This window comes from Lycorma delicatula, chromosome 5, assembly GCF_047948215.1.
Source record: "Lycorma delicatula isolate Av1 chromosome 5, ASM4794821v1, whole genome shotgun sequence".
Lineage (NCBI taxonomy): Eukaryota > Metazoa > Arthropoda > Insecta > Hemiptera > Fulgoridae > Lycorma > Lycorma delicatula.
In genome coordinates, this window is record NC_134459.1 from 39179262 (window position 1) to 39197025 (window position 17764).

The window sequence follows — 17764 nt, forward strand, 5'->3', positions numbered from 1 at the left end:
ATAATAAAATAAATGACGAGGTAAAATTTATTTAAAACACACAAAGGCGTACAAAAATTTAATGTGTGGTCGAAACGAAGTGTAAACATTAATTAAAGTTTTTACGCGTTATGTGTGACGTTGTAATTAATTAAAAAGACAGTTTCACTTAAAACAAATAACATAACAAACACGTACACACAAACACTGTAGATTACATCGAGGGGCTGGTTTACTGAGCTGAGGCCTAAGAGGAGGCGGGTTGGATGGATAAATTGGTAATGGGTAGCTTCCTCATTAGCAGCATCACGTCGTTCTAGTATAGCCTGTAAAGTATGTTGGATAGAATGACCTGGCAAGCGCAACAGCTCCTCTCCCCCTATGCAATAGCAGATTAACGACAACCCCCTTTTTATCATTTTTAATACCAGAATAATCCCGTTATTCTAATAACCGAGTCTTAATATTAACATTTATAATGTTGCAAAATGCATTAACTACTTAAAACAATATTTTGTTCAATTGCATGCGACCATTATACACCTACATAAATCAACACTAAATATTGGACAAACAGCGAGAAGATAACCTAAGCTAAAACTCCACATCTTAAGGCCGGTCAACATTAGACGAACCGATGCAAACAGGATTTACCTTAAATTCCTTGAATCCTGTTAATGGAACATCCATAATTATATAAAAACAAACTCATTCGAGTTCTCGTTCTTCAAATATAAACCGGGCTTCGAATAACCTATCAAATCTTAACCGTTAAAAAAAATTATTTTCCCGATCAAGTATATCAAAATATTAACTCGCTAAAAAATGACTGCTAATAAGAAAGGATTTCCTGTTCGAAATCTGATCCTCAAACTATGATAATCAACATGTAGCGATATAAAAAAAAATTAGGAAAATCTCTCAAGATTTTTTTAAAAACCATATTATTTTTTTCAAAAATTATGTTAAAAATATCTTGTCAATAAATGAGACGTTTATATAAATATTATAAAGAAAAACGAAAATCGAAGAAAAAGGAAATTTAAAATGCATAATAATTTGCGTTACCATTTTCTAAAGAAGATACTAATCAGACTAAATTTTTCCTTCTATTATTTGGATATGGCATGTTCATTAAAAAAAAAACTTATAAAAAATTATAATTCCGTTAAAAAAGTAAATTATATAAAAATGCTGTAACGGTGTTCCTCCCGATAATGTGTGTATACAAAAAATCAAATTTTGAAAAAGAAACATTTATTTATAAATTGTGAATCATTTAGGGAAAATTTTTATCAAAGATCTTTGTAAAAAATTTCAAAATTCATACTAACAAAATGTTTATGAAGTTCAGTCCCAGGTAAGATATGAACGCTGATCTCTTTCTATTTACCCATACCTTTGTGATACGCTTCATAAGTAATATTCCAAATGTAGGATTTATCGTGCCAAATTTGATGATCTTTACTTCAGCCAATTCCTATATGCCAACATATCAACAGAATTATTTTTCATTAACTTGGGAATCTAAAAAAATATCAGGAAAGAAAATTTTACGATTACAATTCTTATTATAAGTGTACTTTATGTACTTATATATGTACTTTCAAACGGTAAACACCAATGAGCACAAGAGGAACAAGTTAAAAGTTTTTTTTTAATGAACTTCAAAAGATTCCTTTCAGTTTTCTTTTAAGATATGAAAAACAAAAAAACTTATTAAAATATTTTCTTAAAATTAAACGGAAAAATTTTATATTATATTATACCTGTAAAATAACCCACAAGTTTAAAATCAATCTGACTCCTTCACGAAAATTACATTACGAGATACAATGTAATAAAGAAAATGAGGTTATGATTTAATTAAAAAATAATAATTTTTATATATTCATAAAAAGTGAATAATGCCAATTATACAATCCGCAAAATAAAACTAATTTGATATTATAATTAGTAGGATATTAGTATGGCTAAGTAACACACAATAAATTAATAAGCATTATATTTTATTTACTTGATTTACCAAATACGGATCTTATTATTATCTTTATTAAGGTCTGAAAACCATTACGCATAAAAAAAAAGAATACAAACTCATGTTTTTACAATAAAAAATTTTAATCTTTTAGCCTACATACATTAAAAGAGAATAAAATAAACGATACAAAAAAATAAGACCGACTTGAAAGAAAAGGCTAAAATAAATTAAACATTTTTTAAACTTTCACTTTATAACATCAATTACAAAATTAACAACTACCAACAACTTAAATTATAAACTCTTACTTTGGTTCTGATTTCAAAACATTGACAACTGAAGAAATTTGAAAAAAGTACTCTGTTTTTTGTAGATATTCACGTCTTTATTTTATTTTTATGTTAAATATGAACAGGTAAAAAAAAATATCTTTATTAAAAATAAAAAATGCCGTTAGGAAGAAACGTAAGTGAGAGTAAAACTTGTAAAAAATAGCAAAATAAATGCAAGCATATTCCTTTCGAGCGTGAGTTACTAAACTGTCTGGTATGCAAGAATATGATTTTTATTAACCCTAAGTTAATACTTAATAAAATACTTAAAATAATAATTTCCATCAATTTTAGCGCTTAAATATATAAAAATGACATTACGCTATTATACAGATTCAATGATAAACGAACTTCATAGAACTAAATTTAATTGACAAAAACTTATTTTTTTTTATAAAAATTCAAGGGAACTTTTATAATCCTTGCAAAGATTTTGCAAAAAAACCACATAAATATGGGAAAATTCAGCATACTATAAGATATAACCTAAGTCCAATATACGAGAGGGATATCTATAAAGTAAAGACCACTGGGAAATTTCTCTCCTTAAGGCTAGCGAACCTGTGTTCATGGCCACGCTAATAATGTACACACTGCATTGTTGTCTGTAAGTTGCCACGTTATAATACCTTTCATTACGTATGAGTTATTACGTTATAAAATGAATAGAAAATCGATGTTGCCGCCGATTGTAAAATACGTGGTCATACTTTTTTAAACCCATATAATGTTAAGCCGGCTGAAATTCGTAGGAAGTTGGTTGCTGTGTACAGAGATAATGTAATAAATAAAAGAAACGTCCGAAAATGGTGTGAAAGATTTAGAAATTACAGAATTAATGTGCACGATGAAGAACGTTCGGGGAGGTCCCCGATAATCACCAAGGACTTGTTGAAACGCGTTGATGATGAAATCAGAAATCGTCGCTCAACGATTTCCGACCTGACCCTTCTTTTTCCTGATGTTTAATTGCTGTTATCGATCATAATGTATATGATCATTTAGGCTTCAGAAAGGTTTGTGCACGTTGGATGCCGCACGTCTTAACGGAACGTCACAAAAAAGATCTGAATGGGATCTGCTTTGGAATTCTTGATGCGTACACAGAAAAACATGAATTTCGTATTACACGCCAGAGAGAAAACGGCAGTCAAGCGAATGGCGTTATCCTCAATCACTAACCAGACCAACAAAGATCAAGCAAGAGCCATTTGGACGCAGACTGATGACTACAATCTTTTGGGATCGCTATGGCATTCCGCTGATTGATTTCATGCCAAGTGGAACGACTATAAATGCAGAAGTCTACTACGAAACTCTACGTAAGTTACGGCGTGCCATTCGAAATCGGCGATGTGAGCGGCTGATCGACGGCGTAGTCCTTCCACACGATAATGTACGTCCACATGTTGCGGGTCTGACATCTTTACTGAGAACATTTGGATGGAAAATTTACGATCATCCTCCATATAGTCCGGATTTAGCTCCTTCTGATTACCATTTATTTGGGAAACAGAAAGAAATTTTGACTGGTAAGCAATTCGCGGGTGACGATGAACTTAAAAATGCTGTTAATCAGTCGCTAAATGGACTGGCGGCAGTAGAATGCGACGAGGATATATTGAAGCTGGTGTATCGCTACGATAAATGTCTTAATTCATGTGGCGATTATATAGAGAAGTAGCATAAGGTATGTAGTTTAAGAAATAAAAAATATTTATAGATTTTTCAGAATAAATTATTTTACAATGAAACGGTCTTTACTTTAGAGATAACCTCTCATAGTTTATAAATAATCCGGAAACCTCTCATAGTTTATAAATAATCCGGAATTGAGTATCAAATTGAAAACAGAAAACTCAGCAGAAATTGCTAATATATATATATACACAGTTTTCCCTACAAGTTTTCAATGTGAGCACCTTAAATCACACGGCACACATCCGACCGATAGAAGAGTTCATCCCGTACTTTAACCAGCGTATTGGAGTAACGAAAATGACAGTTACTTCAATCCAATGATTATAGATCGGATAGGTAGGTAGCGGGGGCACATAGACACAATATCCTTTAGAAAACCCCAAAGGATAAAATAGATGGGGTCGGATCGGATGACCTTGGAGGTCACAGCAAACAAGCTCTATCATGTTGATCGATCCAGCTATTTGAAAAAAACGTCATTCAACTGATCCATCCCGTAGATAGTTATACTAGTGAGAAAGCGCACCGTCTAAATAAAATTTTCTGGTCATCTCGCAGTTGAAAAAGAAGCCGCGTATGCAACATATCCAAATAAGCAACTCCTGTTAAGCTTGCTTCAACGAAAAAGAACGCCCCGTAAACTTGCCGTTGGGATATCGCACAGAAAACATTTAATTTTGAGAAGTCCCTTTCGAATTTTAATAGTTCAGGGGATTTTTTGATCCTCCAGACACGGAGATTATGATGTTAACTTCCATTAGAATGTTGGCTCATCACTAAAAAGGATACGATCAAGAAAGTCCGCACCTTCAAACTGCAAACACTTCGATCGCGAAGTCAGCACGCGCAGCGTAGTCGGTAGACTTCAAAGCCTGTATCAATTTTTAAAGGTATGGCGGTATATATAAGCGATTTCTTAAAAAGATTCCATACTGACATCACCGGTATTGCTAATTCGCTGCCGGCCTTTTTAAGAGATGATTAGGACTACGCAGGAAAGACTCCTTGATACGTTCACCTTCATTTTCATTCACCATCGGTCGTCCCGTATTCTTCCCTTTACCCAGATATTCGGTCGTTTCAAACCGACCGATTATGCCGTCGACCAATGTCACTCAGAGGATCACGATTGAACTTTCTACGGTGCAACTACAGATTCACATTTAGGAGACTACAAAACACGGAAGGCTTTGTTTTCAGAAGTCGCCATCTTTGCTAGTGGCACTGTCAAGCTGAAAGATAGGGAATCAATCTACGGCCGCAACTAAAACAGCCCTTTTTGCTCTTTGATTCTAGCCTTAAACCGATAACGTACGCCTCATTTAAGAGATACCCCGGTATTATTATTTTTTTTTTTAAATATTTTGAAAATAGAGGATCAAGTTTTAGATAGTTTATCCTCGAATTTCATAAAGAAATTCCACCGTGAAAAAATGTAGCGATGCAACAAATAAAATCGTAATCTATTTTAATAGAGATGGTTATACTATTGGATTGCAAGCGTCTTTAAACCTTTTACCATACAGCTTAACGATCTCGTTTAACCCTTTAGTGAAGTGGTTATCTAACTTTTCCGAGTCGCGGCGCCCTTTTTCAATTAAAATCCTTCTATGGCGCCCTACCCTAAGTAAAACTACGACTATTCGTAAGTAAGAGATAAAAATAAATAAAACTCGTGTATCTTCATTATTTTTTTTATTTTATTAACGTAAAATTAATAATTATAAAAGTCTGGTTCAATTAATTATAAGCTTTTACAATATTTCGCAGCGCCCCTGAGAAGAGGCCGCGGCTCCCCGGGGTCCCGCGCCGCACAGTTTGGAAATCACGCTTTAATGTTTATCTTTCATGTCTATTACGCCCCTACCATTTTACAGAAGCAGTCGTCATCTACATAGAATTTCTTTGACTGACAATAGCGCTTATTTTACATCACAAATGGGTATGTATATCATTTTATTCAATACAAAAAAGCTGACAACACAGTAGTAAGACCTTTCCCGCCCCGCGGGTTTTAGCCGGTGAAAACCGCATAAGCCCAAACCTGACCGATTACAATACTTGACCCTTCTAAAGCTGTAGCGCTAGTCGGTAAAATAAAAATTAATTTTTGGGAACGGATAAAATAAAAATGTAAACAACAATCGTATTTTTCATAGTTTTTTGTTGTAATTTTAATTTTAAAATTCAATTTACACCACGAATTTGAAAATAAATTTAGTAAAAAGTGTAAAAACGGTGTAATGATTATTTTAGTTTCTTTAAAATAGCAAAACTAAATAATATAATATAAATATAGACACTAATTATTAACATACTGTCATTAATGGCGCATATGAAGATTGTAACAAAAAATACTAGACTTACATTATCGTTATTTAATTTTGATGAGTAGACTAATCAATACTAATTACGATAAACAATGTATTACACATCGTTTTGTACTTATTACGACACACCAGTTTCTATTTCTAGTTAATCTACAGCAGGATTTATTCCTTCTCTCTGTACAACTCTTACTTTTCGGTAATGCTTTTTAAATTAAAAATTATATTCCCAACTCTCTCGTTAGGAGGAATTATGTGACAATGACGAGATACTCTAAGAAAAACTAAAAATCGTTTTTTTCTTACTGGAAAAATATACCGTACTAAAATTTAAATTAATTAAATAAGCACGAAGGAAGGAAGATTTAATAAAACATTACTTCATATTACTAAGAGGGAAAGATTTAAAATACCCATATGCAAAATCCCTGAGAAATTTGTAAATTTCGTGGGTAAAAAATAAATAAAAACTAATGGAGTTGTGATTTAGTAGAAAAGTACTGAAAAATTAAAAAACATAGAAAGAAGGTAAAAATTCGTTAAAAAATCCTTTTATTTGATTTAATTTTTAGTTAAAAAATATGAATAAACCATTCACTTTCTACCAGGATTCTAAAAACGTATGCATAACACTGCAAAATTAAAAAAAAATCCAACAATAAATTAAAAAACTATATCTATTTAAAAACAAATCTCCGATATTCAAGAATTCCCCATTTTAATTAATAAAATTAAACAAAGATAATATTACGGGATATAAAAAAAATCATAACCAATATTATAGCACGCAGCTACCTTAACTTTTTCTAACAAATAGAAAAAGGAAGATAATTTTCCTTATGAAATTCTTAATTGCTTCTAAAAAGAAATCAGTAAGAAAAATTAATTAATATAAATGTTTAAAATTTAACTCATTAAAAAAAATAAAAAACAGTTAATCTACGTAATATTTACCATGTAGTAAAGCAATAAATATTGGAAATCTGAAACCCACTCGATTTTTTTAGCCTTAAGAATTGTTTCTTATTTATTTTCTTATTTTTTAATGAAATGCAACATAAAATTTCTGGGAAGAAATATTTAAATATTCTTGTCTGGGAAGACAAGAATATTTAAAAGATTTGAAGAAATATCACGTAGTGGGAGGGAATACAAAAAAAAAAAACATTATTTTATGGTAAGTATTTTATGAAATAAAACAACTAATAAGCTCAAATTCAAAAAAAAAAATAATTGATAAAGTATTTTTCTTTAGTTTTGAATATTTTACATTTTGTATTTTTTATTCTTTATAAAATTAATGTACAATAACTTGAGGATCATCATTGCTCTTTCAAAAAAAAATGTATATTACAGAAATATTAATTTTATTGAAACAAAAAATAACTTCTTGTTTAAAATATTAAGGTTAACGATTATTGGTCTTGTTAAACTAGTTTTGTGAAAATCCTTGATAGAAATTTGTTGATTTCGTGGGTAAATATAATAAATAAATTTAAAAAATTTGATGTGTACACTACATGACTTCCTTGTACGCCTATTAAATTACATAAACATATTTTTAAAAGTACATAAAATTTTATTTCACTAACAACTTCTGAATTTTTTTTTTTGTTTATCACACGTTAATAATTATTAATAAATCAACATATTTAAATTAAAAAAAAGAAGTTAAAAAAAATATATAGATGAAGTCGAATTCGAACCGATTTGCTTTGTAAGATCCAAACATTTCAATAATTCAAATTTTATTTAGCTATAACTCTGGAACCAATGAAAAAAGTACCACTTATATAATTATTCATCCTCATTCATCCTCTGAAGTATTATCTGAAGGTAATTACCGGAGGCTAAACTGGAAAAAAAGAAAGACAATGTGGAAGTAAAAAGGTCCCCTGGACGGCCCAAAACGAGTGACGAAGCAGTTGAGCGTATACGCTAAAATTGTTTAAGAAGCTCTAGAAAATAAATTTCTAGGTGAAGTTTACAGTTAGGAATTCCAAAGACATCTATTCAAAATGTGTTCACAAGCGTTTACGCCTTCACGCTCATAAAATTCAGTTTAAATATCAAATTACACCTACGGATCGTCCTAAACGTGTTGAATTCGCAATTAAAATGCTTAATAACGGGACGATAACGAAAAATTTTAAAAACGAGTTAAGTATTCAGAAGAAGCGATCTTCCATGTCAGTGGTTGTGTCAACCGGGATAATTGTAGGATATGGGGATCTAAGCAACCCGATGAAATTATTGAGTTTATCAGAGATACGGAGCTCATATTGAAACATTGAAGGTATTTAAAAAAACTTTTTGAGTCGGTGAATTTTTAAAAAAATACTCGTTTGATTATCTGTATTAGTTTCTGAAATACAATTTTTTTAAATTGCTGCAACGTTTTTCGATGACCGTATTTATTTAATTCAAGTAACTTAAGCGAATAACCTTTTCGGAAATGAAACCGACTAATTAAATTAATAATTACGTTCAATTACGATGACTAAGACAATTCATTAAACAAATACGATTAATTGATAGGTAGAATTAATTATTAGTAACAATAGAAGTAGTACAATACGTTTCGTTCATTACAGTCATGAATAAATGAAAACAAATGTGTGTTTATGTATACATGGGTGAATGCACGAACGCTTTGTTTACTTGTACAGGTCGGTAAATATGAAATAATAATGTAGTATTATACAATTCGATATGACTCACCTAACGAACTCTCTGGGTCGGAAAGATCGCTTAAAGAAGGCACTTTTTGCATACCGCCACAGGCTTCCTCGTCCATTCTTTCTTGCTTGATATGCATTTCCTCTACGCAGAATTTCTGAAAAATAAACGTAAATATTCTTTAATTATATGTCAAAAAAAAAATTAACGAATATATTATTTTATTTATTATTTAAGCGCATGCAATGTTCAAATAAATCGTGATGTGAAATACGTGAATCGCTCAAGAAATAGCATAATTTTTTCTGTTAAAAATCACGCTAACCTTACAAATAAAAATTATGAGTAGACCGGTCCCGTTGCTTTTTTAACCGAGGCTAATTTACTGTCGAATAATATATTTGAATTTTGTTTTAAAAACGCATTCCAATAATCTCTAGTATTATACTTGATTTAAAAAATTCAAAACTTAAAAAGATAGGAATAAATAATACAGATAACAAATCAATCCATCAGTTTCTATCAAGAAATTAAAATTCATTATAAAAATTCTCTTCGTTAAAAACAAAAGTAATTGCAATAAAAAAAAAAATAGCATTATTGTGAAAATTATTTAAAAAAAGAGTCATAAATTACAACCTAAAATCGATAACATAATTTCAGTAAGACGGTCTACGATGAAATGTAACACCCCTTTAATCGGGATTAAAAAAATCTTATGTGGACACCACATGACTTCTTGTACGCCTATTAAACTACATATTCACATTTTTAATAATACATAAAATTTTATTTCACTAATAATTTCTGATTTTTTTCATATATATATTTTTTTTTTATTGTTATTATTGAATTATTATTTACTGTAAATTTTTTAAAAATATTTAAATTTATTATTAATAAGTCAACATATTTAAATTAAAAAAAAAGAAGTTGAAAAAAAAGAGATGAAGTCGAATTCGAACCGATATACCTTCCCCTTGTAAGACCCAAATATTTCATAAATTAAAATTTTATTTGGCTATAACTCTGGCACCAAAGAAAATAAGTACCACTTATATCGTTGAAAAGCTCGCAATGAGGTCAGTACAGTTAAGAAAAAATCCAAAATCCAAATTTTTTGAACTAGATTTTACAACAATCCTAAATCCAGGATTTCAACATTATACGGCTAATCGTTTTTGAGTTATGCGAGATACGATACATACGTACGTACACACGTCACACACCAAAACTACTCAAAATGGTTTCAGGATGGACAAAATGGATATTTCCGTTGAAATTTGAAAACCGTAATTTTTCGTGATTACAATACTTGCTTTATTTCGTACAAAGAAGTAAAAATGATATTAAAACGAAGAAATTTTTATAATCTATTTCTTTCTTATCTCATTCGTCTTAATACAAATTAAAAATATTTTTTAATTAAAGTTTTTTCTTAACATAATCATCTTTTATAAAAAAAGAAAAAATATTACGCCATCCATTCTTATTCGGTTCGCATTAATCGCTACAAATAACAGCCACATAAGAATTAAAAATAAATAAAAAAATCTCTGGCACAAATGTTTACAAATTAATTTTTTTTTAATACAGTATAGTATTGCTAATTTCGAACAGATCAGAATTCAGAAGCATTTTAATCAATCAAAGCAAACTGCAAATGCAGAAATGATTAGAATCGGAGTTTATCAACTAATTAAATCCAAACTAAAACCCAAGTAAAATTATAAATTATATACTTATGTATTAATTGGGATTAAAAGGTCAAGCAGTATCCAATATGAACTTCAATCTGCATTGGGGTTTCAGTTTTTCCGCCTGACACTGAAACCGTCTCAAGGCAGGTATATAAGCTAAGTTGTCCTCATTTCTAAACACATAAATTCAAAGGATATACGGACAAGATAACGAACCAGCGGGAGTCTACCCAAAAGCCACAGAATAATCCGACTAAAGTTAAAGATAAGAAAAAAGTACATTGTAAGAAAAAAAGAGATCAAGATCACTCTTAGAGGAACCGCATAACGAGATAACACCGCTAAATGTATAGTGTTCATCTAACTTAAAATTTTTAGGAATATTTTTAACCCAGACGGGAAAAGAATATTATAATCAAGAATTTTGCGTTAACCAGCTTAAATATGTACTATGATTCGATTAAGATCAATAACGAACTCAACATTAAAAAAACAGAAAAACTTATTTTGAATTTGCATATAATTCACTAATAAAAAAGACCTTGAAAAACATCTACTGACTAATTCGTCATGAAAATTGAGATGTTATCAAGAATTTTATTCGCGCAATCTTTTGCGCGAATCTTTTTTAAGGTAGCTAACAAGACGACCAGGGTTTGAAATTAAGCAATTCAAATAACTGCTTCATTTGGATATCAATTTTTATTTAAAAGACTCATTTAAAACACTAACTAACACTTCAATATGTCAGAACATCGTATTTTTGATCTATCAGTCGAATGCAACCTTTGAAACGAATTTATTAAAAAATAGAATTAAACAGAAAAACCCCTTGAATCTTGAAACGAAGTAAATACCATTGGGAAAATCTTTAAGCAGTTATACTAAAATCGGCATAGTTCTTCACAAATACGGTAAATTAAATAATGAAAATAGAAGCACTTTAAAATCAAGAACATTTTTCACGTGATTTTACACGCGTAAATTCAATACTACAAGCATTTGCCAATATAAAAAAGAAATGTATTATATAAGGCTTTGTAATCGTACACAAAAATGCAAGTAAGTCCACCGTTCTACCATTATACAATGACACAAACGTATACATAAATATATCTCGACTGTATAATTCAGGGAGAAAATAAGGTCAAAAGTGCACTTCATACAAATAAAAATACATTTATTTGAGGCGAATAATAAAATATAATTCTTTTTCTGTCATTGAAGCGCTTGTTTATAAATTTAAATTATTTTTTTTTTTAATTCTAAAATTAATTTATAAATATATTATAAATGAAGATTTAAAAACGATAGATATTAAATAGAAAAAGGGCAGCAGTTAAACAATCCTGTGAGAAGCAGGGGCGTCAGGACTGGCTGGGCAAGTATACTAGCATTTGTAGGCGCGTAGACGAGGTCACTTCTTTTTCTACCCACCTTTTTAGATCTTTTCTCTTTCTTTATATAAGTTACAGTACATATATTTAAATTCTATAACGTTTACTTATCTGATTAGATTATCTATTTGATTAAACTACATGTACATCCATTTTGGAATAAGAAAATTACATTTAATGCCGCCTTTAAAATTTAACATAACCTAACTTTTACAAAATAAATACACATAAATTAGTCTCATCTGTCGATTTCAGAAGTTAAATAATGAATAACAAAATAAAATGCGAACAAAAAACTGTACAAATATTTTTAATTCGTATATCAACATTTCTGGTTATTGATCTATATTTTTAAACAACAAATACGTTTCAAAATGGGATTTTGATCAAAGGATCAAAGTTGAACAAATATGACAGAAGATTGTACATCAAGGTACGAGTATTTACATAATTTCAGTGTTGTGTGTGTGTGTGTGTGTGTGTGCGTGCGTGCGCGCGCGCACGCGCACACACACACACACACACACATATATATATATATATATATATATATATATATATATATATATGTATATATAAGAAAATTTACATGGCTAAAGTCAGTTAGTTGGCATGTTCTGATTTGTTCCGATACAAAGTTGCATGATAGAACAAAGGAGTATTAGCAACAAAACAAAGCTACAGTGAATGGACTGTTAAAGTTTAAATTGTAAATTAGGCAAAACATTACACTAGGCTAATCCCTCGCTATATATACGTAATGTTAACAATACGTAAATGTATCTAGCTAGCTCTCTCTCCCTCTCAATCACTCTCTCTCTCTCTCTCTTTCTGTTTAACCTACAAAACCACCATAAGGTATTACTTCAGAGGATGAATGAGTGAATCAAAACATTCAGTGTTTCGATACACTGTTTAGTATGTGTAAACAGTGTATCGAAACTACACTGGTTACTGTACACTGTACTGTAAACAATGTATTTTATAGTGAACTACTGTAGTTTACTACAGTATACTGTAAACTGTAGTAAGTTTACAATGTAGTCTACAGTGTAGACTACACTATAAATGAAGTGTAGTCTATAAAGTCTCAAGTCGACCATTCCTGAGATTTGAGGTTAATTGAAACCCAACCAACAAAGAACAACGGTATTCACGATCTAGTATTGAAATACGTAACTGCATTTACTAGAATTTTAACCTTACAAGTCTCGACTTTGATATCAGCTGATTTGCGGTGATGAATTCACCACTAGATCAACCCGGTGGATTAAGTAACAAATTCTAAAGTTAATTTAAATGTAATCAGAAGAAAAGCTTTTTATAGAAAAAGCAAATCTGCAAGTTGTATAATATGGTCCACATAGAACATTGATTCCCAAACGTTTTCGCTCTCCAGCCACACTGAGAATCAAACCTTTCTAGCGCCCCAAAATTTTTAAACTTAACTCTGTTAAAAACAATAATTGCAATTACGGTTTGTAAGACGCGCTCTTAAAAACAGAAATTGCAATTATTGTTTTTAAAAGTGGCATATCCTATTTCTGAGTTTAAACATACATTTTAAATGAGAGCAATTAAAACAGATATTTAATCATAATTGGAAGTATTATTATTAAAATTCCTTTCAAAAAAAATTACAATTATCTGTATAGTTATATAATAACAACTGTGATAGCATATTCAACATATAAAAATACAGCAATTAAAACAAAGCTTTCAATTGAAAAATTACACTTACATTAATGTAAAGGATGAATGTGATGTGCTTTAACGAGTTTGTTAATATCAGGCACGAATTCACTTAAAACCAGCCGAAAGTCGCCGCGTTCGGTAACGTGCAGCCGATTTCTCTTTTTGGTTAGCAACGTTGCTACAGCACTAAATCAACATTCGGATAAATACGACGATGGGAATGCTACCAAAAATCGTTCAACATAATCCAACCATACTGATTTTCAAATCCAAGTGATCCATAATCACTTATCCATAATCCAGGGTAATCCTTTTTTATCATAAAATATAGGAGTACTTTAATTTTTTGTACCAGTGTAGTCGGTATTTAATTTTAATTTGAAATATCAGAAAAACAAAATTTTTTGCCTTTTTTTAATCAGGTTTAACCTTCCTAGACCGCCTGAACGCCCCCAGTTTTCTATGGACCTTCTAACGCCTCCCCCTGAAGGCCCTCCAGCGCCCACAAGGGAGCGTTATAGCTCACTTTGAGAACGAATTATGTAGAGTATAGATTACTATAAATTTATTTACGAGTAAATAAGTGTGGAGGAAAAAAACCCTTTTTTTTTAATTGCTCACTTAGTAGGGTAGTGGTATTAAAAATTAATTTGACAATAGATACCAATGTTTTGGTTGTTTCATTTTTGTACTAGACGTTTTAAATACGTTAAAATGAACAGGAAAGAAAATAACGGTAAAATTACCAGTTTTAAAAAATCGCTGTAAACCCGGAAAAAAACTATTTTTGCGTGTTTTTTTATATATAATAAAACAAAAAAAATAATTCTTATTCAATTTTTTACCGAATTTCCGAGGAAAAATACAGGATTACCTTTGGTTGCATCGTGTGAATGGGAGAGTAAACAATGAATTTTCTTTACGTTTTGAGGTATGAGGAGTACGAAAATAAAACCCACTTAAAATTGGGTTTCTGTGTATAAAATAAGCATATGTATTAGGCCTATTGTGTGTGTGTATGTGTGTATATATATATCAATTTTATATAATACACACATTTTTTTTTATACATACATTTAATACATACATTTTTTTAATATAATTTTACATCAATTTTATTGAAATTTATATTTGCTGTATTAGTGTATCCGAAATTGTGCATGTGAAAATTTGATGAAGATTAAATGAGTTAATCAATCTTCATCAAATTTTAACTCGAGGACGACTCCAGCGTAACTCGACGAATAATTTTACGACGAGCGTAACTCGAGAACGACCGAGTTACGCTCAATTTAAGATTGAAAAAAATGTGAAATTATGTTGACTGTATAGTGGTGTATATTTCATACGCACTTATGCAATGAGTTTAAACTCGTGGTGTGGTGAATGAATTTAAACTTGTTTTTTTCTTCTTATTTCTAATTTTTATTTATTTTTTACTTCCTTGTACGAAGTAAATGAAGCATTGTGATCGCGAAAAATTTCGGTTTTCAAATTTTAACTGAAATATTCATTTTGAATAGTTTCGGCGTGACGTCTGTACGTACTTATGTATGTAACTCGCATAACTCAAAAACGATTTGCCATAGAATGTTGAAATTTTGGATTTAAGACTTTTTAATACCTAATTGTACACGTCCCCTTTTGATTGCAATCGACTGAACCAAAAGTGTCCAAAAAGCACAAAATCCAAATCAATTTGGATTTTTTATTTTTTCAACTGCAGTAATCAACACTCATTGAGAGCATTTCAACGATATAACATGTGGTACTTATTTTCATTGATTCCAGAGTTATAGCTAAACAAAAGTTTAATTAATGAAATATTTGGATCTTACAAGGGGAAGGCACATCGGTTCGAATGCAACTTCATTTCCTTTTTTTAACTTTTTTTTTTTAATTTAAATATATTGATTTATTAATAATTATTAACTTCCGATTGTAAAAAAATTTACAATAAATAATAATGCAATAATAACAATTAAAAAAAAGTATGAAAAAAATCAGAACTTATTAGTGAAATAAAATTTTATGTACTTTTAAAAATGTGTAAATGCAATTTAATAGGCCTACGAGGAAGTTAGTTATGTGGTGTACACATCAGAGTTTTTAATTTCGACTTTTAGAAGTACAGAGAAAAATACCAATGAACTCCTAAATTTGACGCCGATTTAAATAAAAAAAATCTTTAAATCGAAATTTAAAGAAAAATAAAAAAAATATTTAAGGTTTTAGAGAGGTTTTCTCTGATTTTTATTCTTTTTTTATTTTAAGTTTATTTCATTTTATATTATTTAGTTACATCTATGACATGGGTAGATAAACAAAAATACGCTCGCATGAAAAAAGGCCTCCACAAGAAATTAAAACCAAGCGTTTTAATAAAGGTAAAAAACGAATTATAAGGAAGTGTGTATTTATTTACCTGCAGTTTTTCAACTAATGTTTATCTATACACACAATATTTGTTTGAAATATCTTTCACTTAAGTTATTATGGGAAAGAAATTAACAATGGACCACAAGAAAACTTCCTATCTAAAATTAAAAAACATCATAGAAAAGCCGATTCATTTGATGAAGAATAGATTTCAAATTGGATTTTTTAAAAATGCATTCGATCAAAATGAAATTTTTTAATGGAATCGGTTAAAAACTAGAAAGAAATGCAAAAGGATTTGGTCTATTAAAATTCTCTTGAATTGTGGATCTGGTGATATCGTGGTCCAAACAGATTAGCTATCTATCATTTAACTACGCGAATATAACATCTAAAAATATTGCACAATCCTTAATATTAACAGTAATGAAAATTACTTAACATTTACACTTATATGTAACCTTTTTCTTACAGAAGTATATATTTAAGAAACCCGCATTAGATAATACTTACGCCTACTACTCCCTGTTCGGTAGGTTAATATCGCTTTTATAGTTCATGAATGATTTAACAAAGAATAATCCAATCCCGTAAGGGTGTAGAGACATAAAGAAAAACGTTAAGCAATCGCTTCAATATGATAGATACCCAACACCTCGATTGCTTATGTCTTCAAAAAAAAAATCTTCCTTTTAAAGCTCAAGAGACAACACCAAAAAAATCCCCATCGTCGAATTAAAACAAAAAGAAACGTGCAATACTTTCACGTTTGAAATACCGTGTATTTCAAAATGAATATCGGAGTTTTAAAGCTATATAATGGTTCTCAAATTTCACGTACGTTGATTAATTATACATGAAATGAAAGCAAACAGTTTTAGCTATGCGCAAGCTCGAAATTTTACAGATTATGTTTTGCGTGCTCTCTTCGTAAATGAAATGATGCACCCTGACGATGAAGACTTTCTTTATCGTATCGTATTCAGTGACGAACATTTCATGTTAATGGAAAAGTAAACATTCATAATGTGCGTATCTGGTGATCAGAAAATCCTCATGAGATATAACAGTGTAAACGAGACTCCCCAAAACGAATGTTTTTTGCTCAGCATACCAACGGCAAGTTTTTGGGCCTGTGTCTGGAATGAACTATCTTGATATGCTACGACTATGGCTCTTTCCTCAACTGCAATACGAACCACAGAATTTTATTTGACAACAAGATAGTGCACCTCGTAACTGGCATAACGCTATACCTAATCGGTTGAATGAAATTTTTCCCCATCGGTCGCCGGGAACCAGATGACGACAGGGGCTTGTTTACCATGGCCTCCACCTTCACCCGATATGACCGAGTAAGATTTTTTCTTTGGGGATTTATAAAGGATGAAGTTTATGTGCCACCGTTATCGGTTGACCTATCCGACTTGAGATACAGGATTGAAGCAACTGTCACATCAATTATTCCAGATTTGCTGATTAAAGTATGGGATGAACTCTCCTGTCGGCTGGATGTGTGTCATGTGATGAATGGTGCTTATATTGAACACTCTTTGAGTTGCTCTTTTGTTTCATCCACAATTTATCCATGTAA

General features: G+C 30.5%; 1 protein-coding gene across 1 annotated transcript in view; it reads right to left on the reverse strand.

Annotated features, from left to right (window-relative positions):
- The window catches only part of pnt (ETS transcription factor pointed), a 535428-nt gene that overhangs the window by 433673 nt on the left and 83991 nt on the right, over positions 1-17764 (reverse strand). The window contains exon 2 of the mRNA XM_075365927.1: positions 9042-9156. Coding sequence (XP_075222042.1) covers positions 9042-9156 — 115 coding nt within the window. The remainder of the gene's footprint in view (positions 1-9041; positions 9157-17764) is intronic.